Genomic DNA, 25,153 nt, shown 5'->3' with positions numbered 1-25,153 from the left:
GTGGCTGGTGGGGGTGTCTTGTGGGAGACCTGTGGGACACAGGGAACACACTGTCAGTCTGTAACATCTGTTGTATGCCTCATAATAAACATTTGCCTATATGCTGACTACTGTACTACATTGCCCATAATGCACCATTCTGGTGGTTGCTAGTCTGGTTGTGCATGCTGCTGTGTACTGGGTGAGTGTGGATATTTGTAGGTGTACATGCATGTTTCATAGTACTCACTTTTGGATGTCCCTTGCACTGTCGTGTCCAATGCTCCCATTCCTGACACAGCCTCAGGCTCCAGTGTCTGCTCCACCAATTCCTCCATGGCTGTGGTTGGTGGGATGGTGGATGGGCCTCCTCCTGTGCCCCTCATTTTCCTGAGGCACTCTGCCACCCTCTCCTTTGTCCTGGAGCGCAGGTCATACCACCTTTTTTTTTTATTTCATCAATGCTTCAGTGGCTCACCCCAATGGCATTGATCCTCTCCTGGATTTGCTGCCAGATCCTCCTCTTCTCAGTGTCTGGGACACTCAGGGCTGCCTTGCCAAAAAGCTGGTCATGGTGCTGGCAGCATTCTTCTGTCAGCACCTCAAGTTCTTTTTCTGAGAATTTTAGATTCCTTTTCCTTCCTGCACTGCCTGTGTCTTCCATGGTAGCAGCAGTTCCTCTCTCCAGGTAGTTGCACAGCAGTTTGAAAAGGGTGTGGTCCTCCCTCCTCCCTGGTGTATCTGATAACTTCCTGGGTCTGATGTCATCAGCAAGAGCCAGGAAGTGTTTTTCCAACTGTTTTGCTGCACCTGCATGCAATTTGTAGCCCAGTCGCAATTTGCGACACCCGACTCGCAAATTGCGAGTTCGCTTTAAGCGAGACCGCAAAAAGCGACCTCGCTAACAGCGGACTCGCAATGTACGGTGCGACATCATTTGCGAGTCACAAATTGATATCGCTTTTTTTTCTTGGATCCCATTTTGCGATTCGGAAATTGTGATTCGCAATCACTCGCAATTTCCGACTCGCAAATTTTTTCCTTCCTACATCTGGCCCTAAATGAGGAACACACACTCAAAGACAATTCCAGGCCAATAGGTTTTTATACAGAAAAATTACTTTTCTTAGTTTATTTTAAGAATCACAGGTTCAAGATTTACAATCAATACTTTACATGAAAGGTATTTCACTCAGGTATCTTAGGAACTTTGAATCATCACAATAGCATGTACAGTTTTGGCAAAAATGGCAATAAGCTATTTGAAAATTGGACACAGTGCAAAAATCAACAGTTCCTGGGGGAGGTAAGTATTTGTTAGGTTCACAGGTAAGTAAAGCTTACAGGGTTTAAAGTTGGGTCCAAGGTAGCCCACCGTTGGGGGTTCAGGGCAACCACAAAAGTACCACACCAGCAGCTCAGGGCCGGTCAGGTGCAGAGGTCAAAGTGGTGCCCAAAACACATAGGCTTCAATGGAAATAGGGGTGCCCTGGTTCCAGTCTGCCAGCAGGTAAGTACCCGCGACTTCGGAGGGCAGACCAGGGGGGTTTTGTATGGCACTGGGGGGGACACAAGCTGGCACAGAAAGTACACCCTCAGCGGCACAGGGGCGGCCGGGTGCAGTGTGCAAACAGGCGTTGGGTTCACAATAGGATTCAATGGGGAGACCTGGGGGTCTATTCAGCGATGCAAGAAACCAAGGGGGGGGGGCTCCTCGGGGTAGCCACCACCTGGGCCAGGAAGAGGGCCGCCTGGGAGTCGCTCCTGCACTGGAGTTCGGATCCTTCAGGTCCTGGGGGCTGCGGGTGCAGTGTGATTTCCAGGCGTCGGGTTCCTTGAAGCAGGCAGTCGTGGTCATGGGGAGCCTCTGGATTCCCCCTGCAGGCGTCGCTGTGGGGGCTCCGGGGGGTCAACTTTGGCTACTCACGGGCTCGCAGTTGCCGGGGAGTCATCCCTGTAGAGTTAGTTTTCCGCAGGTCAAGCCGGGGGCATCGGGTGCAGAGTGGAAAGTCTCACGCTTCCGGCGGGAAACGTGTGGTCTTTAAAAGTTGCTTCTTTGTTGCAAAGTTGCAGGTTTGTTGAACAGGGCCGCTGTCCTCTGGAGTTTCTTGGTCCTTTTAGATGCAGGGTAGTCCTCTGAGGCTTCAGAGGTCGCTGGACCCTGGGGGACGCGTCGCTGTTGCAGTTTCTCTCGAAGTGGGGAGACAGGCCGGTAGGGCTGGGGCCAAAGCAGTTGGTGTCTCCGTCTTCTCTGCAGGGCTTCAGGTCAGCAGGTCTTCTTCGTCTTCAGGTTGCAGGAATCTATCTTCCTAGGTTCTGGAGGCCCCTAAAAACTAAATTTAGGGATGTGTTTAGGTCTGGGAGGTTATTAGCCAATGGCTACTAGCCCTGAGGGTGGCTACACCCTCTTTGTGCCTCCTCCCGGTGGGGAGGGGGTCACATCCCTAATCCTATTGGGGGAATCCTCCATCTGCAAGATGGAGGATTTCTAAAAGTCAGAGTCACCTCAGCTCAGGACACCTTAGGGGTTGTCCTGACTGGCCAGTGACTCCTCCTTGTTTTTCTAATTATCTCCTCCAGCCTTGCCGCCAAAAGTGGGCCGGTGGCCGGAGGGGCGGGCATCTCCACTAGCTGGGATGCCCTGTGGCGCTGTAACAAAGGGGGTGAGCCTTTGAGGCTCACCGCCAGGTGTTACAGTTCCTGCAGGGGGAGGTGAGAAGCACCTCCACCCAGTACAGGCTTTGTTCCTGGCCACAGAGTGACAAAGGCACTCTCCCCATGTGGTCAGCAACATGTCTGGTATGTGGCAGGCTGGCATAAACTAGTCAGCCCACACTGGAAGTCGGGTATGTTTTCAGGGAGCATCTCTAAGATGCCCTCTGGGTGTATTTCACAATAAAATGTTCACTGGCATCAGTGTGCATTTAATGTGCTGAGAAGTTTGATACCAAACTTCGCAGTTTTCAGTGTAACCATTATATGGTGCTGTGGAGTTCGTGTATGACAGACTTCCAGACCATATACTCTTATGGCTACTCTGCACTTACAATGTCTAAGGTTTTGCTTAGACACTGTAGGGGCATAATGCTCATGCACCTATGCCCTCACCTGTGGTATAGTGCACCCTGCCTTAGGGCTGTAAGGCCTGCTAGAGGGGTGACTTATCTATGCCATAGGCAGTGTGAGGTTGGCATGGCACCCTGAGGGGAGTGCCATGTCGACTTAGTCCTTTTCTCCCCACCAGCACACACAAGCTGGCAAGCAGTGTGCATGTGCTGAGTGAGGGGTCCCCAGGGTGGCATAAGATATGCTGCAGCCCTTAGAGACCTTCCCTGGCATCAGGGCCCTTGGTACCAGGGGTACCAGTTACAAGGGACTTACCTGGATGCCAGGGGTGTGCCAATTGTGGAGACAAAGGTACAGTTTAGGGAAAGAACACTGGTGCTGGGCCTGGTTAGCAGGCCTCAGCACACTTTCAAATCATAACTTGGCATCAGCAAAGGCAAAAAGTCAGGGGGTAACCATGCCGAGGAGGCATTTCCTTACACACCCCTGCCCCCCCAAATGAAAGAGGATGAAACTAACCTTTCCCAAGAGAGTCTTCATTTTCTAAGTGGAAGAACCTGGAAAGGCCATCTGCATTGGCATGGGCATGGGCAGTCCCAGGTCTGTGTTCCACTATAAAGTCCATTCCCTGTAGGGAGATGGACCACCTCAACAGTTTTGGATTTTCACCTTTCATTTGCATTAGCCATCTGAGAGGTCTGTGTGGTCAGTTTGAACTACAAAGTGAGTTCCAAAGAGTGAGTTCCAAAGAGGTATGGTCTCAGCTTCTTCAGGGACCAAACCACAGCAAAGGCCTCCCTCTCAATGGCACTCCAGCGCTGCTCCCTGGGGAGTAACCTCCTGCTAATGAAAGCAACAGGCTGGTCAAGGCCATCATAATTTGTTTGGGACAAAACTGCCCCTATCCCATGTTCAGAGGCATCAGTCTGCACAATGAACTGCTTGGAGTAATCTGGAGCTTTTAGAACTGGTGCCAAAGGTGTCAAAGGCCTGTTGGCATTCTATAGTCCAGTTTACCTTCTTAGGCATTTTCTTGGAGGTAAGTTCTGTGAGGGGGGTCACTATTGATCCATATCCCTTCACAAACCTCCTGTAGTAGCCAGTCAAGCCAAGGAATGCCCTGACTTGAGTCTGGGTTTTTGGAGCTACCCAGTCCAGAATAGTCTGGATCTTGGGTTGGAGTGGCTGAACTTGGCCTCCAACTACAAGGTGTCCCAAGTAAGCCACAGTTCCCTGCCCTATCTGACATTTGGATGCCTTGATAGAGAGGCCTGCTGCTTGCAGGGCCTGCAAAACCTTCTTCAGGTGGACCAGGTGATCCTGCCAGCTGGAGCTAAAGACAGCAATATCTTCAAGATAAGCTGCACTAAAGGACTCCAAGCCAGCAAGGACTTGATTCACCAACCTTTGGAAGGTGGCAGGGGCATTCTTTAAGCCAAAGGGCATTACAGTAAACTGATAATGCCCATCAGGTATGGAGAATGCTGTCTTTTCCTTTGCTCCTGGTGCCATTTTGATTTGCCAGTACCCTGCTGTCAAGTCAAAGGTACTTAAGTATCTGGCAGCATCCAATTTATCAATTAACTCATCTGCCCTTGAAATGGGATGGGCATCTGTCTTGGTGACAGAACTAAGTCCTCTGCAGTCCACACAAAACCTAATCTCTCTCTTACCATCTTTTGTGTGAGGTTTGGGGACTAAGACCACTGGGCTAGCCCAGGGACTGTCAAAGTGCTCAATGACTCTTAATTCCAGCATCTTGTGGACTTCCACTTTGATGTTTTCCTTAACTTGGTCAGACTGTCTAAAAATTTTGTTTTTGACAGGCATGCTGTCTCCTGTGTCCACATCATGGGTACACGGGTGTGTCTGACCAGGGGTTAGGGAAAAGAGCTCAGCAAACTGTTGTAAGACCTTCCTACAGTCAGCTTGCTGTTGGCTAGAGAGGGTGTCTGAATAGATCACTCCATCTACTGAGCCATCTTTAGGGTCAGTGGAGCGGAGATCAGGGAGAGGTTCACTACTCTCAGCTTCCTGGTCTTCATCTGTAACCATTAACATGTTTACATCTGCCTTGTCATGAAAGAGTTTGAGGCGGTTCACATGGATCACCCTTTTGGGGGTCCTGCTAGTGCCCAGGTCTACCAGGTAGGTGACCTGACTCTTTCTCTCTAGCACTGGGTAAGGGCCACTCCATCTGTCCTGAAGTGCCCTGAGAGCCACAGGCTCCAGAACCCAGACTTTCTGCCCTGGCTGAAACTCAACCATGGCAGCCTTTTGGTCATACCACATCTTCTGGAGTTGTTGGCTGGCCTCAAGGTTTTTACTTGCCTTTTCTATGTACTCTGCCATCCTGGAACGTAGGCCTAGTACATAGTCCACTATATCTCGTTTAGGCTCATGAAGAGGTCTCTCCCAGCCTTCTTTTACAAGAGCTAGTGGTCCCCTTACAGGATGGCCAAACAGAAGTTCAAAGAGGGAAAACCCTACTCCCTTCTGAGGTACCTCTCTGTAGGCGAAAAGCAGACATGGCAAGAGGACATCCCATCTCCTTTTGATCTTTTCAGGGAGCCCCATGATCATGCTCTTCAATGTCTTGTTGAATCTTTCCACAAGACCATTGGTTTGTGGATGGTATGGTGTGGTGAATTTGTAAGTCACCCCACACTCATTCCACATGTGCATCAGGTATGCTGACATGAATTTGGTACCCCTGTCAGACACCACCTCCTTAGGAAATCCCACTCTGGTAAAGATACCAATGAGTGCTTTAGCTACTGCATGGGCAGTAGTGGAACTAAGGGGAATTGCTTCAGGGTATCTAGTAGCATGATTGTAGGAAAGTACCATCTTGCCTGGCATGTTACCCCCATTTTTCACTGTATATATGTTGTTTTAGTTGTATGTGTCACTGGGACCCTGCCAGCCAGGGCCCCAGTGCACATAAGTGTGCCTGAATGTGTTACCTGTGTTATGACTAACTGTCTCACTGAGGCTCTGCTATCCAGAACCTCAGTGGTTATGCTCTCTCATTTCTTTCAAATTGTCACTAACAGGCTAGTGACCAATTTTACCAATTTACATTGGCTTACTGGAACACCCTTATAATTCCCTAGTATATGGTACTGAGGTACCCAGGGTATTGGGGTTCCAGGAGATCCCTATGGGCTGCAGCATTTCTTTTGCCACCCATAGGGAGCTCTGACAATTCTTACACAGGCCTGCCACTGCAGCCTGAGTGAAATAACATCCACATTATTTCACAGCCATTTTACACTGCACTTAAGTAACTTATAAGTCACCTATATGTCTAACCTTTACCCGGTAAAGGTTAGGTGCAAAGTTACTTAGTGTGAGGGCACCCTGGCACTAGCCAAGGTGCCCCCACATTGTTCAGGGCCAATTCCCCGGACTTTGTGAGTGCGGGGACACCATTACACGCGTGCACTACATATAGGCCACTACCTATATGTAGCTTCACAATGGTAACTCCGAATATGGCCATGTAACATGTCTATGATCATGGAATTGCCCCCTCTATGCCATCCTGGCATAGTTGGCACAATCCCATGATCCCAGTGGTCTGTAGCACAGACCCTGGTACTGCCAAACTGCCTTTCCCGGGGTTTCACTGCAGCTGCTGCTGCCAACCCCTCAGACAGGTTTCTGCCCTCCTGGGGCCCAGCCAGGCTTGGTCCAGGATGGCAGAACAAAGGACTTCCTCTGAGAGAGGGTGTTACACCCTCTCCCTTTGGAAAATGGTGTGAAGGCAGGGGAGGAGTAGCCGCCCCCAGCCTCTGGAAATGCTTTCATGGGCACACATGGTGCCCATTTCTGCATAAGCCAGTCTACACCGGTTCAGGGACCCCTTAGCCCTGCTCTGGCGCGAAACTGGACAAAGGAAAGGGGAGTGACCACTCCCCTGACCTGCATCTCCCCTGGGAGGTGTCCAGAGCTCCTCCAGTGTGCTCCAGACCTCTGCCATCTTGGAAACAGAGGTGCTGCTGGCACACTGGACTGCTCTGAGTGGCCAGTGCCACCAGGTGACGTCAGAGACTCCTTCTGATAGGCTCTTTCAGGTGTTGCTAGCCTATCCTCTCTCCTAGGTAGCCAAACCCTCTTTTCTGGCTATTTAGGGTCTCTGTCTCTGGGGATTCCTTAGATAACGAATGCAAGAGCTCATCCGAGTCCCTCTGCATCTCTCTCTTCACCTTCTGCCAAGGAATCGACTGCTGACCGCGCTGGAAGCCTGCAAAACTGCAACAAAGTAGCAAAGACGACTACTGCAACTCTGTAACGCTGATCCTGCCGCCTTCTTGACTGTTTTCCTGGTGGTGCATGCTGTGGGGGTAGTCTGCCTCCTCTCTGCACTAGAAGCTCCGAAGAAATCTCCTGTGGGTCGACGGAATCGTCCCCCTGCAACCGCAGGCACCAAAGAACTGCATCATCGGTACCCTGGGTCTCCTCTCAGCACGACGAGCGAGGTCCCTTGAATCCAGCAACTCTGTCCAAGTGACTCCCACAGTCCAGTGACTCTTCAGTCCAAGTTTGGTGGAGGTAAGTCCTTGCCTACCTACGCCAGACTGCATTGCTGGGAACCGCGACTTTTGCAGCTACTCCGGCCTCCGTGCACTTCCGGCAGAAATCCTTTGTGCACAGTCCAGCCTGGGTCCACGGCACTCTAACCTGCATTGCACGACCTCCTAAGTTGTCCTCCGGCGGCGTGGGACTCCTTTGTGCAACTTCGGGTGAGCACCGTTTCACTACACTTCATAGTGCCTGTTCTGGCACTTCTGCGGGTGCTGTCTGCTTCTGAGAGGGCTCCTTGTCTTGCTCGACGCCCCCTCTGTCCCCAGACGCAATTGGCGAATTCCTGGTCCCTCCTGGACCACAGCAGCATCCAAAAACCCTAACTGCACGATTTGCAGCTAGCGAGGCTTTTTGGCAGTCTTTCTTCAGGAAAACACTTCTGCACGACTCTACACGGCATGGGGGATCCATCCTCCAAAGGGGAAGTCTCTAGCCCTTGTCGTTCCTGCAGAACCTTCAGCTTCTACTGTCCAGTAGCAGCTTCTTTGCACCCACAGTTGGCATTTCCTGGGCATCTGCCCATCTCCGACTTGCTTGTGACTTTTGGACTTGGTCCCCTTGTTCCACAGGTACCCTCGACTGGAAATCCATCGTTGTTGCATTGCTGGTTTGTGTCTTTCCTGCAGAATTCCCCTATCACGACTTCTATGTCCTTTGGGGAACTTTAGTGCACTTTGCACTCACTTTTCAGGGTCTTGGGGTGGGCTATTTTTCTAACCCTCACTATTTTCTAATAGTCCCAGCGACCCTCTACAAGGTCACATAGGTTTGGGGTCCATTCGTGGTTCGCATTCCACTTTTGGAGTATATGGTTTGTGTTGCCCCTATCCCTATGTGTCCCCATTGCATCCTATTGTAACTATACATTGTTTGCACTGTTTTCTAATACTATTACTGCATATTTTGGTATTGTGTACATATATCTTGTGTATATTTGCTATCCTCATACTGAGCGTACACTCTGAGATACTTTGGCATATTGTCATAAAAATAAAGTACCTTTATTTTTAGTATATCTGTGTATTGTGTTTTCTTATGATATTGTGCATATGACACTAGTGGTACTGTAGGAACTTCACTCGTCTCCTAGTTCAGCCTAAGCTGCTCTGCTAAGCTACCATTATCTATCAGCCTATGCTGCTAGACACCCTATACACTAATAAGGGATAACTGGGCCTGGTGCAAGGTGCAAGTACCCCTTGGTACTCACTACAAGCCAGTCCAGCCTCCTACAATGATCCACTATTACTAGTATGTACTGGTTCCCTGAGGCTGTGGGAGGTTCAAGTGGACCCACTATGTCACACCCACTCTTTCAAAGGGGACCCCCACCACTGTAAGTGGAATGAGGGGGGCCTTTGGAAGGCCACCTGTCTTACCACAGGCTTGACAGGTGGAACAGGAGACACAAAACTCCTTTACTTTCTGGGACATGTTGGGCCAATAGAAATGGTTGACTGACCTCTCCCAAGTCTTGGTTTGTCCCAAATGCCCAGCAAGTGGAATATCATGGGCTAAGGTCAGAATGAACTTCCTAAACTCCTGAGGCACTACCACTCTCCTAGTGGCACCAGGTTTGGGATCTCTTGCCTCAGTGTAGAGGAGTCCATCTTCCCAATAGACCCTATGTGTTCCAGTGATTTTTCCTTTAGTTTCCTCAGCAGCTTGCTGCCTGAGGCCTTCAAGAGAGGGACAGGTTTCTTGCCTCTTACACAACTGTTCCATTGTGGGTCCCCCTGGGCCTAAGAGTTCAACCTGATAAGGTTCTAACTCCATGGGCTCAGTTCCCTCAGAGGACAGAACTTCTTCCTGGAAAGAGAGGTTCTTTTTCTTTTGTTGTGTTGAAGCTGGTTCCCCAGTATTCTTTGCTTTTCTCTTGGAGGGTTGGGCCATTATTGCAGGCTCCAAAACCTCTTTTTCACCCTGAGCTTTGCACTGTGCCCTTGTCTTGACACACACCAGTTCAGGGATACCCAGCATGGCTGCATGGGTTTTGAGTTCTACCTCACCCCATGCTGAGGACTCCAGGTTGTTTCCAAGCAAACAGTCTACTGGGATATTTGAGGAGACTACTACCTGTTTCAGGCCAGAGACCCCTTCCCATTCTAAAGTTACCATAGCCATGGGATGTACTTTAGTCTGATTGTCAGCGTTGGTGTCCAGTCAGGTATTGTCCTGGGGAAACCAGTTTGTCTGTCACCATGGTGACACTGGCACCTGTATCCCTCAGGCCTTCTACACTAGTCCCATTAATTAAAAGTTGCTGCCTGTATTTTTGCATATTAGGGGGCCAGGCAGCCAGTGTGGCTAAATCCACCCCACCCTCAGAAACTAATGTAGCTTCAGTGTGAACCCTGATTTGCTATGGGCACACTGTTGATCCCACCTGGAGACTGGCTATTCCACTGCTAACTGGAGTAGAAGTTGAAGTGGAACCTTTCTTGGGACAGGCCTTGTCTCCAGTTTGGTGTCCTTGCTGATTACAGTTACGACACCAGGCCTTTTTGGGATCAAAGTTTTTACCCTTGTACCCAAAATTAGATTGTGAAGAGGCTTTGGACCCTCCCTCCTGAGCAGGTTTTTGGGGCCCTGTAGAAGACTCTTTACTTTTACCCTTGGATGTCTCAACACTCTTCCCCTGGGGAGTCTTTGTGACCCCTTTCTTTTGGTCACCCCCTGTGGAAGTCTTGGTCACCCTGGTCTTGACCCAATGGTCTGCCTTCTTTCCCAATTCTTGGGGAGAAATTGGACCTGGGTCTACCAGATGCTGATGCAGTTTATAATTGAAACAATTACTTAAAAGGTGTTCTTTCATAAACAGATTGTACAGCCCATCATAATCATTTACACCACTGCCATTAATCCAACCATCCAGTGTTTTGACTGAAAGTCAACAAAATCAACCCAGGTCTGGCTCGAGGATTTTTGAGCCCCCCTGAACCTAATTCTATACTCCTCAGTTGAGAATCCAAAGCCCTCAATCAGGGTAGCCTTCATGAGGTCATAGGATTCTGCATCTTTTCCAGAGAGTGTTAGGAGTCTATCCCTACACTTTCCATTGAACATTTCCCAAAGGAGAGCACCCCAGTGAGATTTGTTTACTTTTTTGGTTGCGCAAGCCCTCTCAAAAGCTGTGAACCATTTGGTGATGTCTTCACCATCTTCATATTTAGTTACAATCCCTTTGGGGATCTTTAGCATGTCAGGAGTATCTCTGACCCTATTTAAATTGCTGCCACCATTGATGGGAGCTAAGCCCATCTCTTGTCTTTCCCTTTCTATGGCTAGGAGCTGTCTCTCCAAAGCCAATCTTTTGGCCAACCTGGCTGGCAGGAGGCCATCGTCATTGAGGCTGCCCTCAATGCTTGCAGAGCTGTTGGACTCTCCTGTGAGAGAAGCAACATCTCTGACTATCACTTGTGGAGACAGGTTTGAGGAACCCTGAGTTCCCTATCTAGGACTGGAGGTGGGAAATTTTCCTCCCCATCACTAGTTTCCCCCTCTGCGAGGACATCATCAGAGGGGTTGTTTATAGGAAACTCTGCCAAGAGCTCTTGGAGCTGTACTTTAGTAGAGTTTGAACCAGTTTTTATCTTTTTGATTTTGCAGAGAGTCCTTAACTCTGACATCCTAAGATGCAGGTAAGGGGTGAGGTTGAGCTCCACCACCATCTCTTCTGCAGCAGACATTATTTCTCTAAAAGTTGGAATACTTTTTAAGAATCTAAAACTATCTCTAGAACTTAATCCAAACTTTTACAAAACTTTTAAACTCTAAAAGAAATGCTAACAGGGACTAACACAAGGCCCTAGCAGGACTTTTAAAAATTTAGAAAAATAGCTCAAATTTCAAAAATCAGTTTCTAATGACAATGTTTGGAATTTTAGTTGTGTGATCAGGTATTGACTGAGTAGTCCAGCAAATGCAAAGTCTTGTACCCCACCGCTCATCCCCCAATGTAGGAAGTTGGCTCTGTATATACTATTTCAAAATAAGAAATAGTGTGCACAGAGTCCAAGGGTTCCCCTTAGAGGTAAGATAGTGGCAAAAAGAGATAATTCTAATGCTCTATTTTGTGGTAGTGTGGTCGAGCAGTAGGCTTATCAGAGGGTAGTGTTAAGCATTTGTTGTACACACACAGGCAATAAATGAGGAACACACACTCAAAGACAATTCCAGGCCAATAGGTTTTTATAGAGAAAAATATATTTTCTTAGTTTATTTTAAGAACCACAGGTTCAAGATTTACAATCAATACTTTAAATGTAAGGTATTTCACTCAGGTATCTTAGGAACTTTGAATTATCACAATAGCATGTACAGTTTTGGCAAAAATGGCAATAAACTATTTCAAAATTGGACACTAAAAATCAACAGTTCCTGGGGGAGGTAAGTATTTGTTAGGTTCACAGGTAAGTAAAGCACTTACAGGGTTCAAAGTTGGGTCCAAGGTAGCCCACCGTTGGGAGTTCAGGGCAACCACAAAGTTACCACACCAGCAGCTCAGGGCCGGTCAGGTGCAGAGGTCAAAGTGGTGCCCAAAACACATAGGCTTCAATGGAAATAGGGGTGCCCTGGTTCCAGTCTGCCAGCAGGTAAGTACCAGCGACTTCGGAGGGCAGACCAGGGGGGTTTTGTAGGGCACTGGGGGGGACACAAGCAGGCACAGAAAGTACATCCTCAGCGGCACAGGGGCGGCCGGGTGCAGAGTGCAAACAGGCGTCGGGTTTGCAATAGGATTCAATGGGAAGACCCGGGGGTCAGGTTTGTTGAACAGGGCCGCTGTCCTCTGGAGTTTCTTGGTCCTTTTAGATGCAGGGTAGTCCTCTGAGGCTTCAGAGGTCGCTGGACCCTGGGGGACGTGTCGCTGTTGCAGTTTTTCTCAAAGTGGGGAGACAGGCCGGGAGGCTGGGGCCAAAGCAGTTGGTGTCTCTGTCTTCTCTGCAGGGCTTCAGGTTAGCAGTTCTTCTTCATCTTCAGGTTGCAGGAATCTATCTTCCTAGGTTCTGGGGGGCTCTAAATACTCAATTTAGGGGTGTGTTTAGGTCTGGAAGGTTAGTAGCCAATGGCTACTAGCCCTGAGGGTGGCTATACCCTCTTTGTGCCTCCTCCCGGTGGGGAGGGGGTCACATCCCTAATCCTATTGGGGGAATCCTCCATCTGCAAGATGGAGGACTTCTAAAAGTCATATTCACCTCAGCTCAGGACACCTTAGGGGTTGTCCTGACTGGAGAGTAACTCCTCCTTGTTTTTCTCATTATCTCCTCCGGCCTTGCCGCCAAAAGTGGGGACAGTGGCCGGAGGGGCGGGCATCGCCACTAGCTGGGGTGCCCTGTGGCACTGTAACAAAGGGGGTGAGTCTTTGAGGCTCACCGCCAGGTGTTACAGTTCCTGAAGGGGGAGGTGAGAAGCACCTCCACCCAGTACAGGCTTTGTTCCTGGCCACAGAGTGACAAAGGGACTCTCCCCATGTGGCCAGCAACATGTCTGGTGTGTGGCAGGCTGGCAAAAACTAGTCAGCCCACTCTGGAAGTCGGGTATGTTTTCAGGGGGCATCTCTAAGATGCCCTCTGAGTGTATTTCACAATAAAATGTTCACTGACATCAGTGTGCATTTATTGTGCTGAGAAGTTTGATACCAAACTTCCCAGTTTTCAGTGTAGCCATTATGGTGCTGTGGAGTTCGTGTATTACAGACTCCCAGACCATATACTCTTATGGCTACCCTGCACTTACAATGTCTAAGGTTTTGCTTAGACACTGTAGGGGCATAGTGCTCATGCACCTATGCCCTCACCTGTGGTATAGTGCACCTGCCTTAGGGCTGTAAGGCCTGCTAGAGGGGTGACTTACCTATGCCACAGGCAGTGTGAGGTTGGCATGGCACTCTGAGGGGAGTGCCATGTCGACTTAGTCCTTTTCTCCCCACCAGCACACACAAGCTGGCAAGCAGTGTGCATGTGCTGAGTGAGGGGTCCCCAGTGTGGCATAAGACATGCTGCAGCCCTTAGAGACCTTCCCTGGCATCAGGGCCCTTGGTACCAGGGGTACCAGTTACAAGGGACTTACCTGGGTGCCAGGGTTGTGCCAATTGTGGAGACAAAGGTACAGTTTAGGAAAAGAACACTGGTGCTGGGGCCTGGTTAGCAGGGTCCCAGCACACTTTCAAATCATAACTTGGCATCAGCAAAGGCAAAAGGTCAGGGGGTAACCATGCCAAGGAGGCATTTCCTTACAGTGAAGAATAAAAGGCAAGGAAGGGGAAGGAGGTAAGAGGGAGCGTGAAGGAGGAGCCAGAAGGAAAGGAGAATCATCATCCGAGACTGAGTTTAAACTTGGACAAGAGAGGAATGTTCAGAGGCGAGAAGGAAATGAGACGGTTGAAGACGTTGGATGGAGTGAGTGTGATCATAATAAGTTAGTTGTAGATCGAGGCTCTAGATGTACGTATTAAAGACAAATCAACTTATTTCCAGTTGCTGCACAATTAGACAGGTAGTTGTTACGTGGCCTGCGTGTTTCCTAAGACTTACCATACAAATGACCCTAGAAAGCCGACCAGACACATACCTGATACCAAATAAAAGAGGTATTGGGCAGATATTAGGTGATATATTTGGAGCGCTGATCCCATCGAAGGGAGTAGCTCTGAATGACGTCAAGATCAGGAATCTTTCCACGCTAGTAGATCCCCTAGATGCCAACACTTCTGCTGCTTTAACAGTGATTGACAAGGAGCTGCTCGCTGTGAAAGCCATGGTCCTGCACAATCGGCTTGCTCTAGACAAGCTTAAAGGAAAAGAAGGCACAGTCTGCTACGTGACCCAATACTCATGAGTGTTGTGCATCCATTTCTAAAGTAGACGACAAGCTTGATCGCTATATTACTAATATCACAAATGTGAACTCTGAATTACATGATCGAGAAGAGACGGGTGCCTGGGAAGGAGTAGGTTCATTGCTTCATTCCACTGGAAGGGGTTTTGCGAAGGTCGGTGCATGGCTAGGTAGTGTAGGGGGGAGTGCTTAAGCTGCTATTAACACCTCTGCTTCTGATTCTAATATGCGCCACATGCGTTTGTCTTTCACTCAAACTTTGTGGCTGAATTTCATCAACAGATAAAGTAAACTGTAGAAAACATGAATCAAGGAAGAGAAAACAAAACAATGTGGAGTTAGAGAATCTACAAGATGGCCTCTATAAAGGGATCCAGAGTTGGAGGAGGTAACAACAAAAATCAGTGACTGATGACTACTGATCTGTGAAGATGCCGTGGACTGATGGAGTGAGGATTACAAGAGTCATCACAAAACTGGAAAATTATTTATTTATTTTACTGCTTTGGGCTAACTTAGCAAATAGACGCTATCTTGCCGCCAACGTGTTTAGATATCTTGTGATCAGACCTGATTCTTGTTGCATGGCATGAACAATCGTAGGCTTCGAACGTAAGCTGTGATAAAGATGTGAGGAGAACGCACTCTTCCAAAGACACACCTGTCCCAGACAAGAACTGGGGTAAAATGTGTCTTTCTCTGAACAATGAGGCTTCGCAAGGTATCAGTGAGAGTAACCTTGATAGTAAGCTGATGCATCTCTTGTGTCTCAATCCTTACTCGATGAGCCCATGAGAACATCACACTAATGTAGCAAATGTATGCAATACAAAAGAATGATTTCTCCTACATGAGACCCTTTCCCCATCCTATGAAAGCAAATCTATGCCCGGTTTTGTATTGAATCTTGCTGTACTTCATGTACGAGCGGACTTGCTTATGGCTAAATTCAGTACTTGGATTAATTCTGAGTAAAGCTTTATAAAGTAGATCAGTGTCTGTCATATGTGACTGGATTACTTTATTTAAGTGATTGCATCTATTCAACACCCCAGTTGCGAAACGGGTCCAGTGGGGAGAACCAAGGTCTATGCCAGGGACTGAGCCAGATGTATCAGAAAAGCCTTTTGCAATTCGGTAATAGCGATTTTTAAGAAATCGCTATTTCTGAGTAGCAAAATGCTATGTATCATATTTGCGATTCAGTAATAGAGATTTCTTAAAAATCACAAATGCTATTACCGAATCGCAAATTGCAATACCGGCCCCATTCCCCTGTAGGCCCATATTTGCAAATTTTTTGCATTTCCCAAATAGCAAATTCCTAACTGGAATTCGCAAATTTGGGAAATGCAAACCCCAGGGTGCTGGGGGCCTTAGTCCCCCTCTGCTGCACCCCAAGAATTTTTTTAAGGACATGCCAAAGGGGCATATGTGCATTACATGTCAATTTTAAAAATGCATTTTTAATGCATTTTTAAAATTGGCACATGGTTACCACCAAGTTCAACTTGGTATTAATAGGGATTCCTTAATGCCCAATTCGCATTAAGGAATTGCTTGTTACATGTGGTTTAGAAATTGCAAATAAGGATTCCTTATTTGCGATTTCTTATTTAGATTCAATTTGCGATTCTCTAAACGGGCTCGTATGGCCATTTGCACCGTTTGTGAATGCAAAAATGGATGATACATCTGGCCCTATATCACTTCCGATCCATTATATTTTGTGTGCAGTCCCTGGAGGTAAGATGATTCGAAGGGTCCAGACACGGGGTTGCACACTATAAGAAGGGAACGCCATAACACTCCCCTTGCAAATATCGATTCGATATGTAGCGGCAAACCCAAATTGTGATTCAGCAGTCTGTTCCCGAATAGCAATTTGGGTTTCATATGTAGCAAAAGCCCTTTTTCCAATCTTTTTATCAAACCTTTGCGACTGCAAAAAGCCTTCACACATCTGGCCTAAGATTCTTAACCAACACAACATCTTTTACAAGCTAGAGAACATGATTGTGAGTTACCAGGATGCCAGACACAAGTTGGGTGAAGAGAGAGGAAAGTTATCAGAAATGATAGACCTGTTAAAAGGATATGACTCTCATAGCTACATCACCAAGGAGAATTAAGAAAGAGATAAAACTGGGAGATTGGCTGGAAGGACAGCTAATCCTATGAGAAAGGCTCCTCAATGTTAAGGACACAAAATTGTGGGGGGCAGTTAGAGAAAGAAATCCATGCAACTTTCAGGGCCTGTTATACACACCTAGATGCCGTGTGGGATGCCCGTGATAGACAAGCATGGCACGGCTATTGGTCTCAGTTAGATTTCAGTGGACAGGTTACTCCATCACAACAGCGACGGATACCCCGTCCGCCAAAATATAAATCCCATGGGAATTAGTGGGATTTATATTTCGGAGGACGGGATGTCCTTCACCGTTGTGATGGGGTAACCTGTCCACCAAAGTATAAATCAGTCCCTTTGTCCTTCTGGCTACAACACGTAGACTGGCCAGTGAGGAAGCGGCCTTCTTGAGTGGGGCACATGGGTTCAGGAAGTGCAGGTGCTATTAAATCCCGAGCCGGAAGAGTAGTGCCAGGGTCCGACGGTGTCTCCATTGAAGTTTACGCAGATTGTTTAGCTGAATTGGCTCCCATATTCACAGCGCTGTATGATGAATGTTAAATACCATGCTAACTCCTGCTAGCAATGTGTGACACTGCTTAAGAAGAGCGGCGATGAGGAACAGGTGGCCTGCTATACACACACAAGGGGATGATGAACAGAGTGCTGAAAGTTTTCAACCACTCACCCCAGTCACAGATCTGGGTTTCATCCATCGTTCTTTTGCTCACCATGCCACCCCAGTTTGGACCCAGCCAGATGCAAATCAGTCTTGACCCTGTTCCTCATGGGAACAGTCCAGTCTGAACTGCCAAGCCAGGTCCTCCCTGGACCGGAAACAAGCATCCTGGGACCAGTTTCGGGGTACCTCCCTTCATCAGCCAGGCTAGCTTGAATCCAGTGGTGCAGCGAGCAAGGGACCCACGTCGGGGCATACCCTTCCCACTTAGGGCAACTTTACGGTCTTGTTTTATTCTCAAACAAGAAATTCTTGATAACTTTGTGCTTCAATCAAGGCTACAGTTTGGTACATTGCCGGTGAACGTGGTAGAAGTTTAGTCTCCAACATTTGTAGAAAATACACATCCTTACGTAGGGACATTTTCTTAGAACATCATCTGTGTTATTATAAAAACACTTCCTAGTCCCACTACACATTAAGAGGGAGATTCCAGCCAGGGAACCACGACTGTATGCTGATTGCTGAATGCTTCGCTGCAGATGCTAACGCAGACTACAGGCCTTTGCTCAGGTATGAGGGTTGATGTCCTCCCGGGGGAAACTGAAAGGCAGAGTTAGAGCTTAACATGCTGTGCTCAGATTATGACTTAGATAGGAAATAGTCCATAAATCCTAGTGACAATATGATAGTGTTATTCTTATGCTTCACCTCGTCTCCATTTTAATATTGTCATGTTGTGTCGTCCTGGTTATTGCAGCTCACGCTTTGCTATCTAAAATGCAGTTGTTTTATTAAACCAGTCATTAAAACTTATACTGCTTCTCATTATTATTTATATATGAGACCGAAGTGTGCATGAGAGAACCGGATGCGACCTGAGTGACCACGACTTCCCTGAGAAGCCTAATATGTTATGCGCTCGGCTGCCCAATCATCCCTATCTTCTGGTAGAGATGAGGCACTGCTAGTTAGCCAGAGCAAAACCCGGATTTAGGGCGGCAGGTGTCACCCACAGTGGGTCAGACTCAGTCTCCCACACCGTGGATGATCTTGCTGCTCAAAATCCAGTAGTCTCATTAGAAAAATGAGAGCCTATGCAACAGAATCTAAGGGCTTTCAAATACCTGGGGCTGCGATATATCGAACTGTTGAATGGAAATATTAAAGCAGCCCCGTCCTCCCTACGACAATCTATATGATCTTGGCATACACCTCCCCTCTCTGTAATGGGTAGAATAGCCCCTGAAAGATGGCGCTACCTCCACATCGCCGTACTTCTCTGCGCTTTACCACGACAGATACCCAGAGCTGTGATTGGATAAATGGACGCATTACTCCTAAATGTAATCGTAGAGGCAGAGAACTGCACTGGCCAAACTTAAGCTTCTGACAGATGAAGGAGAGTATGGCATTCCCTGATCTAGAATTGTACTATCTCGCGGCACAAGTGCTGTGGGTGGCAAAGTGGAGGTATATTTCTTGGGGTGCTTCAAAAAGTGGAGAGCTGTATGTACCCTCTCGGGGCACTCTACTGATTCTATTTCTTATTCCATCTTGAGGGGTGCAGTTTTACAGGGATAGGCTTTTGGTCAGAAAGCAGCAGTAAGTATGGGCTAGAGCCCTCTAGAGGACACATATGCAAATGCTGTATGAGTGAGTGTAGGAGGCTGGCGTGGTTTGTAGTGGGTACCTAAGGTACTTACACCTTAATCCCGGTACAGTTATCCCTTATTAGTGTAGTGTAGGCAGTGTCTAGAAGCCAGGATTTCTAGGGGTAGCTGTGGATGAGCATCCAAGGCCTAACTAGGAGACATACAAAGCTCATGCAATACCACTGTAGTCACACAATAATCACACACATGAAAGAAAATACTCAGTGTTACGAAAATAAAGGTACTTTATTTTGGTGACACAAATGCCAAAAAATACCATAGAGACTATACTCCCTTAGGAGGTAAGTGATACACAAATGATATATCCTAGTATGCAGAAATAGGCATAAAAACAGTCATAAAACAGTGCAATTAGTGAAAGTCACAATAGTTAGAAATGGGCCTAGGGGGGAACACAAACCATATATTAAGAAAGTGGAATGCGAATGTCGGATTCCTGCCTAGGCAAGTGTATTGTGTAGATGGGCACTGGGAGTATTAGAAAACATCAAAGGTAAGTAATAGAACCCACCCCAGAGCCCAGGAAAGCAGGAGTAAATCACAGTAACTTTCCTAGAATACCCAAGAACACGAGAAAGAAGATTATGCAAGAACCAGAAGAGACTGCAAGACACCAACAATAGATTCCTGGACCTGAAGACCTGTGGAAGAAGGGGGCCAAGTCCAAGAAGCACTGAAGAGTCCAGGGAGAACAGAAGCCCCTGCTAACCCGGATGAAGGTGCAAAAGAGGAACCAGCGGTGAAGAAGAACAGTCAGTACTGCACCCAAGAAGATGGATGCAGGTTCCTGGTTGGTGCAGAGGATGTCCCACGCTGGATGATTGCAGTCTGGTTTGTGTCACTGGCCCTGCCCGGGACCAGGAGGGACCTGGTGGACTCTACCCAGGAAGGAGAGTCAGACGGGGGCCCTCAGCAACTCAGAAAGCCCTCAGAAAACCAGGCAGCGTGCCCAGGAGTCCCACAGCACGGGGACAAAGAAGGTGCAAAAGGAGGCCCATGCAGCACTACAAAAAATAGTCCCACACTGCTGGAGAACCACACAGGAAGCTGAGCGTCACAGGAAGTAGTGCTGGGGGCCGGAGCTACATGGTGCATGAAGAACTTCGTGGAAGGATGCCAACAAGCCTTGGCAACTGCAAAACACATGGTGCCCGTGGGTATTGTCTTGCGTGGGAAGGCAAGCTCTTACCTCCTCCAAAGTTGGACAGTTGGACGTCAGGACCGTCGGGACCACTTCAGTTCACAACCCGTGATGCAGGATCCACACAAGACATCAGGAGAGGGGACCCACGCCACCGGTCGTCGCTGCAGAGGGGTGCCTGCTGAAGTAGGGGAGTGACTCCTTCACTCCAAGGGAGATTCCTTCGTTCTTCTGGTACAGAATGAAGGCAGGCTGTCCTTGGAGGATGCACGACCTGGATATAGTTGCAGTTGCTGGCAGGAGCTGAAGATACAATGTTGCAGAAGTCGGCTCTGCTTCTTTGTAGCAGTTTGAAGAGTTCCTGGAGGGTCCAGATGCAGTTTCTTTGCTAAGAAGATGAAGTAAAGGATGCAGAGGATTCCTGCTGGAATCTTGCAATCCGAATCTGAAGAACCACCCAAGAGAGAGACCCTAAATAGCCCTGAAAGGGGGATTGGTCAGCTAAACATGTAAGCACCTATCAGGGGAGGGCTCTGACGTCACCTGCTGACACTGGCCACTCAGATGCTCCCAGAGTTCCCTGCCAACTTGGAATCCAAGATGGCAAAACCCAGGGACCCTCTGGAGAAGCTCTGAGCACCACCCCTGGGGTGGTGATGGACAGGGGAGTAGTCACTCCACTTTCCTTTCTCCAATTTCGGGCCAGAGCAGGGACTGGGGGTCTCTGAACTGGTGTAGACTGGATTATGCAAGGAAGGCACCATCTGTGCCCTTCAAATCATTTCCAGAGGTTTGGGGAGGCTACCCCTCCCAAACCTGTAACACCTATTTCCAAAGGAAGAGGATGTAACACCCCTCTCCCAAAGGAAATCCTTTGTTCTGCCTTCCTGGGCTTGAGCAGCTCAAGCAACAGGAGGGCAGAAACCTGCCTGAGAGGTGACAGCAGCTGGGGCTGCCTGGAAAACCTCAGAAGGCTGTAATGGTTATAATGGGAGTACTCTACAGAGCCCCCAGAGTGCATTGAATCATACAACCAATGCTTGCAAAAGCATTGGGGTGTGACTCCAACATGTTTGATACCAAACATGCCTATGTTTGGAATTGCCATTATGTAGCTGGACATAGGTAGTGATCTATGTCCAGTACATGCATAAAATGGCATCCCCGCACTCACAAAGTCTGGGAAAATGGCCCTGGAGGTCGTGGGGGCACCTCTGCTAGTGCAGGGGTGCCCTCACACACATGTACTCTGCACTCTGCCCTCAGGGCAGGAGGGCCTGCTACAGGGGGGACTTATAAGTATCCTGGTGCAGTGTGAATGGCCGTGAAAGGGTGCATGCGCCTTTTCACACAGGCTGCAATGGCAGTCCTATAGAAGCCTTTGCATGGGCTCCCTATGGGTGGCAAAAGAAATGCTGCAACCCATAGGCATCCACTGGAACCCAGCTTCCCATGATGTGCTACAGCCAGACTCATGAAATAATCACTGACACTGGTTCTCAGCTGATCCAAGCATTAATATAGACACATCAAGAACAGGAAGTCACTGACTGTGGATCTCAGCATCAAGAAGAGGAAACAATCACTGATGTTGCACCTCAGTTCTTCTAAACCCATCAAGAACATGAACTAATCACTGATGCAGGACCTCAGCTGGTCCAACCTTTCTCCATAAACCCATCAATAACTCCTTTTTCCAAACCCCGTGCTACCCCCTTTACCCCAGTCACCCCCGTTGAGTGGCAGCTGCCACTGCACACAAAAACACACTAAAAGACACATGCACTCAAATAAATAGACACATGTCTGCATGGACACACAACCAGATGCTTATGGTCCATGCATACTTACTCCAACACAGGTCATGTAACTATGTGATTACTGCGTAAAGGTTGGGAGAGTAATTCTTGTTTTGCTTCTTTGAGAAAGACCCTTGGAACGCTCTAGGCCCCAAACTCCCCGGACCATGGCTTTCCAGCCAGTACTTTTACCTGGTGGAGGCACCACCCAGGCTCGAGGGTGGACCATTGGCATCCCTGCATTTCTAACCTAGAGAGTCACATACACAGACCTGCACATACACAATGATAGATCTGTAACTGCACAGGACTCACAGCTGCCACTCACCCTCATGGTGGTGTACTGTTCCTCTTCCCTGAGTTTAGATTCCAGAACGTATCCCATCTCTTTCCTCAGAGGACACAGCCAGTCCTGGAGCTTCACCTGCAGAGAGGAAAGTGCACAAGTGACAAATGTAAATCTCTAAAGTGAAGTTGATCACTTGATAATAAACACTACATCGTGATCCACACATATGCAAATTTTAAACACCAGTCACATATTCGCATTTTAATTACCAGTCATACATATCTTGATTTGTAAGATTTAGTCACAGTTTTCCAAGTTAGAAGCATCAGCCCCACCTACCTGAAATGAAAGCACCACGCCACACATCTACAGATTTTAAGTCTGTTTGTACTGTAAAATAATTTTTCACACAAACATAATCGATTTGCTCTTTATAGTTTAGCTTTTGTAAGGTCTGTTCCTTTTGTATATTTGATATGATTTGTTTTAGACATTTTTCCTCAATGGGTTTCCACCTGCTTTTAGTGTATATTGTATAAATCCTATGTTTTTAATAGTATATAAAAACAAGTTTTTAATAATTGCAGCCCTGGTGAAGATTGTGATACAACAGTGAAACGTGTTGGCTGCCTTGCTGGGTCTTATGCTGTTTACTGGAAAAAGAATAAAGATTTAGGGGGTCATTCCGACCCGGGGACCACGGAAGCACTGCCAACAGGCTGGCGGTGCTTCCAGGGCCATTCTGACCGCGGCGGTAAAGCCGCGGTCAGAAAAGGGGAACCGGTGGTTTCCCGCCGGTTTTCCCGTGGCCCAGGGAATCCTCCATGGCGGCCCTGCTTGCAGCGCCGCCATGGGGATTCCAACCCCCTTCCCGCCAGCCTGATTCTGGCGGTTTTCACCGCGGTTTGACCCCCTTAATCTATAAAAGACGTCTGGACTTACTTGGTTATTTGGACATAAAGGGGGTCATTCCAACTTTGGCCAAAGTTCCCCCGTCGAAAGACCGCTCCGTGGTCAAAAGACCGCAGGGGTCATTTTGTCTTTTCCGCTGGGCCGGCGGGCGACCGCCAAAAGGGCGCCCGCCGGCCCAGCGGGAAAGACCCTGCAACAAGGAAGCCGGCTCCGAATGGAGCCGGCGGAGTTGCAGGGGTGCGACGGGTGCAGTGGCAAGACAGTGAAAATCTACATGGGGCCCTGTTAGGGGGCCCCTGCACTGCCCATGCCGCTGGCATGCGCAGTGCAGGAGCCCCCAGGGGCCCCACAACACCCGTTCCCGCCATCCTGTTTCTGGCGGTGAAAACCGCCAGAAACAGGCTGGCGGGAAGGGGATCGGAATCCCCATGGCGGCGCTGCAAGCAGCGCCGCCATGGAGGATTCCCTGGGCCAGGGGAAAACCGGCGGGAAACCGCCGGTTCCCCTTTTCTGACCGCGGCTTTACCGCCGCGGTCAGAATGGCCCTGGAAGCACCGCCAGCCTGTTGGCGGTGCTTCCATGGTCCCCGGCCCTGGCGGTCATGGACCGCCAGGGTCGGAATGACCCCCAAAGACTGTTATATTTTGGTTGTTGTTCAAATCAAATCATTAACATTTATAAAGCGCGCTACTCACCCGTGCGGGTCTCAAGGCGCTAGGGGGGAAAGGGGGGGTTATCGCTGCTCGAACAGCCAAGTCTTTAGGAGTCTCCGGAAAGCGGAGTGGTCCTGGGTGGTCCTGAGGCTGGTGGGGAGGGAGTTCCAGGTCTTGGCCGCCAGGAAGGAGAAAGATCTCCCACCCGCCGTGGAGCGGCGGGTGCGAGGGACGGCAGCAAGTGCGAGGCCAGCGGAGCGGAGGGGGCGGGTGGGGACGTAGAAGCTGAGGCGTCTGTTGAGGTATTCCGGTCCCTTGTTGTGGAGGGCTTTGTGTGCGTGGGTGAGAAGACGGAAGGTGATCCTTTTGCTGACTGGGAGCCAATGCAGGTGTCTCAGGTGTGCGGAGATGTGGCTGTTGCGGGGTACGTCGAGGATGAGGCGGGCCGAGGCGTTTTGGATGCGTTGCAGGCGGTTTTGGAGTTTGGCGGTGGTCCCGGCGTAGAGGGTGTTGCCGTAGTCCAGGCGACTCGTGACAAGGGCGTGGGTCACGGTTTTTCTGGTGTCGGCGGGGATCCAGCGGAAGATCTTGCGGAGCATGCGGAGAGTGAGGAAGCAGGCGGAGGACACGGCGTTGACTTGCTTGGTCATGGTGAGAAGAGGGTCCAAGATGAAGCTGAGGTTGCGGGCGTGGTCTGCGGGGGTCGGTGCGGTGCCGAGGGCCGTGGGCCACCAGGAGTCGTCCCAGGCGGACGGGGTGTTGCCGAGGATGAGGACTTCCGTTTTTTCAGAGTTCAGCTTTAGGCGGCTGAGCCTCATCCAATCTGCGACGTCCTTCATACCCTCTTGTAGGTTGGTCTTGGCGCTGGCGGGGTCCTTGGTGAGGGAGAGTACAAGTTGGGTGTCGTCGGCGTAGGAGGTGATGATGATGTCGTGCTTGCGTACGATGTCGGCGAGGGGGCTCATGTAGACATTGAAGAGTGTCGGGCTGAGCGATGAGCCTTGAGGTACGCCGCAGATGATCTTGGTGGGTTCTGAGCGAAACGGAGGGAGGTAAACTCTTTGGGAGCGGTTAGCGAGGAAGGAGGTGATCCAGTCCAGGGCCTGGCCTTGGATCCCGGTGGAGCGTAGGCGGGTGATTAGGGTGCGGTGACAGACGGTGTCAAAGGCAGCCGAGAGGTCGAGGAGAATGAGGGCGACTGTTTCACCGTTGTCCATCAGGGTTCTGATGTCGTCTGTGACTGAGATGAGGGCGGTTTCCGTGCTGTGGTTGGTTCGGAATCCAGTTTGTGAAGGGTCGAGCAGGTTGTTGTCTTCCAGGAAGGTGGTCAGCTGTTTGTTGACGGTCTTTTCTATTACCTTGGCTGGGAAAGGTAGAAGAGAGATGGGGCGGAAGTTTTTC

The 25,153-nt window shown here is 49.1% G+C and overlaps 1 protein-coding gene across 1 annotated transcript in view; it reads right to left on the bottom strand.

Moving 5' to 3' along the window:
• The window catches only part of LOC138286711 (E3 ubiquitin-protein ligase TRIM39-like), a 321,119-nt gene that overhangs the window by 275,568 nt on the left and 20,398 nt on the right, over positions 1-25,153 (bottom strand). The window contains exon 2 of the mRNA XM_069227216.1: positions 22,227-22,322. Coding sequence (XP_069083317.1) covers positions 22,227-22,322 — 96 coding nt within the window. The remainder of the gene's footprint in view (positions 1-22,226; positions 22,323-25,153) is intronic.

This window comes from Pleurodeles waltl, chromosome 3_2 (genome assembly GCF_031143425.1).
Source record: "Pleurodeles waltl isolate 20211129_DDA chromosome 3_2, aPleWal1.hap1.20221129, whole genome shotgun sequence".
Lineage (NCBI taxonomy): Eukaryota > Metazoa > Chordata > Amphibia > Caudata > Salamandridae > Pleurodeles > Pleurodeles waltl.
The sequence above is the reverse complement of the archived record's forward strand: the minus strand, read 5'-3'. Positions and strand labels throughout refer to the sequence as shown.